This window comes from Echinops telfairi, unplaced genomic scaffold (assembly GCF_000313985.2).
Source record: "Echinops telfairi isolate 266 unplaced genomic scaffold, ASM31398v2 ScPeMD7_7;HRSCAF=31, whole genome shotgun sequence".
Lineage (NCBI taxonomy): Eukaryota > Metazoa > Chordata > Mammalia > Afrosoricida > Tenrecidae > Echinops > Echinops telfairi.
In genome coordinates, this window is record NW_022103904.1 from 4,035,271 (window position 1) to 4,037,053 (window position 1,783).

The 1,783-nt window shown below is 45.1% G+C and overlaps 1 protein-coding gene across 1 annotated transcript in view; it reads right to left on the bottom strand.

The window, feature by feature from the left end:
* The window catches only part of LOC101648180 (T-cell receptor gamma chain C region C10.5), a 58,664-nt gene extending 57,674 nt beyond the window's left edge, over nt 1-990 (bottom strand). Inside the window, exons 1-2 of the mRNA XM_045286409.1 lie at nt 948-990; nt 532-840 (exon numbers count right to left, since the gene is read on the bottom strand). Of these exons, the coding sequence (XP_045142344.1) occupies nt 532-840; nt 948-990 (352 nt within the window). The remainder of the gene's footprint in view (nt 1-531; nt 841-947) is intronic.
* Between the last annotated feature and the right edge of the window lie 793 nt (nt 991-1,783).

The window sequence follows — 1,783 nt, forward strand, 5'->3', positions numbered from 1 at the left end:
TATGTTTGACACAACACTCTACCTCTGGAAATTTATGTTCATGATTACATGGTACAATTATAATTACATAAAAATAATACTAATGAATATAATAGAAAATATATATGATGTATGTCTATATCACATGGATATATATATATATATCATATCTTGGCATACAATGACTCTCACCTTCTTTCTAAACCATTCAATGAGAGGGAATCTCAGAAATTTCTGTGCAGTGAATTAGTGAGCAAATGCATTTTTCTTTGACTCATCACTCTGTATTTTCAGACTTTCCAAGGGGAACTCAATATAGTAGGAAACAGTGTCAAATTTCCCTATATGGGATCTTAATTGCTAACACCACATGGATCCATATTATGAGGAGAATCCCAAACGTCTTCCTACCAGATCAGGGAGTGCCCGGGAGGGAGGCTCGGGCTGGGCGCTCCTCTGCAAAGACTGCTGGGGTGGCCCACACTGAAAAGGATGTGGGTGGAGAGGGTTCTTGGTAGCTCATTGTGGCGATTGAAACACTGTGGATCCAACCGGCACAGTAGTACATGGCCTCATCTTCTTTCTCTACGTAATTTATTTTCAAGATTGAAGTGGATGTCTGAACATTTTTACTTGCCTCGAGGGTCTTGCTCTTCTTGCCTAAACTCACTTGAGCAGGAGTGGATGTCGAGAGAACACCTATTAGATACTCTATAGCCTGATTCGGTTTCAGGCGATACCAGTATATGACTCTGTTTGCAAAATTACCAGAGGACACCTTGCAGGTTATGTGCGCACTTTTCCTGGTTGCTTTGGAAATGGATAGAGCAGGCTGCTCCAGCTTCAACTGCGCAAGTCCAACTGCAAGCAAAGAAAAGAAAGCCCAGTGAACAAATGGCAAACAACAAGACAACACTAAGCAATGACATCAGTCGCTCTTTAGACTGAACTGACCGGGGGGAACTCACAAGCCCAGAGGAAGGAGAAGACGAGTGCTTCCAGCACTGGCATCCTGGCTGCTAGACAGCTCCCTGCAGGAGCAGAAGGAAGAAGCAGAGCTGTGTGAGCTGCAGTCTCTGCTCAGGGGCAGGTGGGAGAGAGGGCTCAGCTTCAGTAAAAAGCGGTGGCTCAGGTGGTTTCCTGCTATCTGTCTGAATGGCAGCACAGCTCTGGGGTTTCCTGAACCTGCCCAGATCTGATAATAGGACTCATGAGCTGAAAAGAACCCCTGTTGTGAAAGTACTTGCTATACTCCTCTGTGTGTTCCTCTTGAGATTTCATGCTGTACAAGCATTCCCATGCAAATGGGAAATGCTATGGTCTGTCTTCAGTTCCTTCTGTGATTTTCTGCTGATGCAGACATTTGATTTTCTGGAATCCAACAAGGAAAAATCAGAGGCTGAGGTATCTCATTGTCATTATTTCATATCGCATGTGCATAAGCACTGCATTAAAACTTACTTAGGATGGCTCTGACTACCAAGTGTGAGAATATAGAAATTTTGAGACCTCCCCCCGCACAATGGTGTTGGGGATGCACTGTGTAAACTTGCTTGACAGTTCCTCCGAATGTACCACGAGACCAGCAGTTGCACTCCGAGGTACGTACCCACAGCCTTGAAAGTGGACACTCAACCAGAGGTGTGCACACCCACGTTCATGCAGCAATTCACCATGGCCCAGTGACGCAAACACCCCAGGGTGAGGGAGAGATCAGAGGGTTATGGTGACTGTTTGGGGGGACTGTCAATGGGGTCATTTTGATATATTTTTCTAAGTACACAGGATGGTCCTGGGGGCTTAA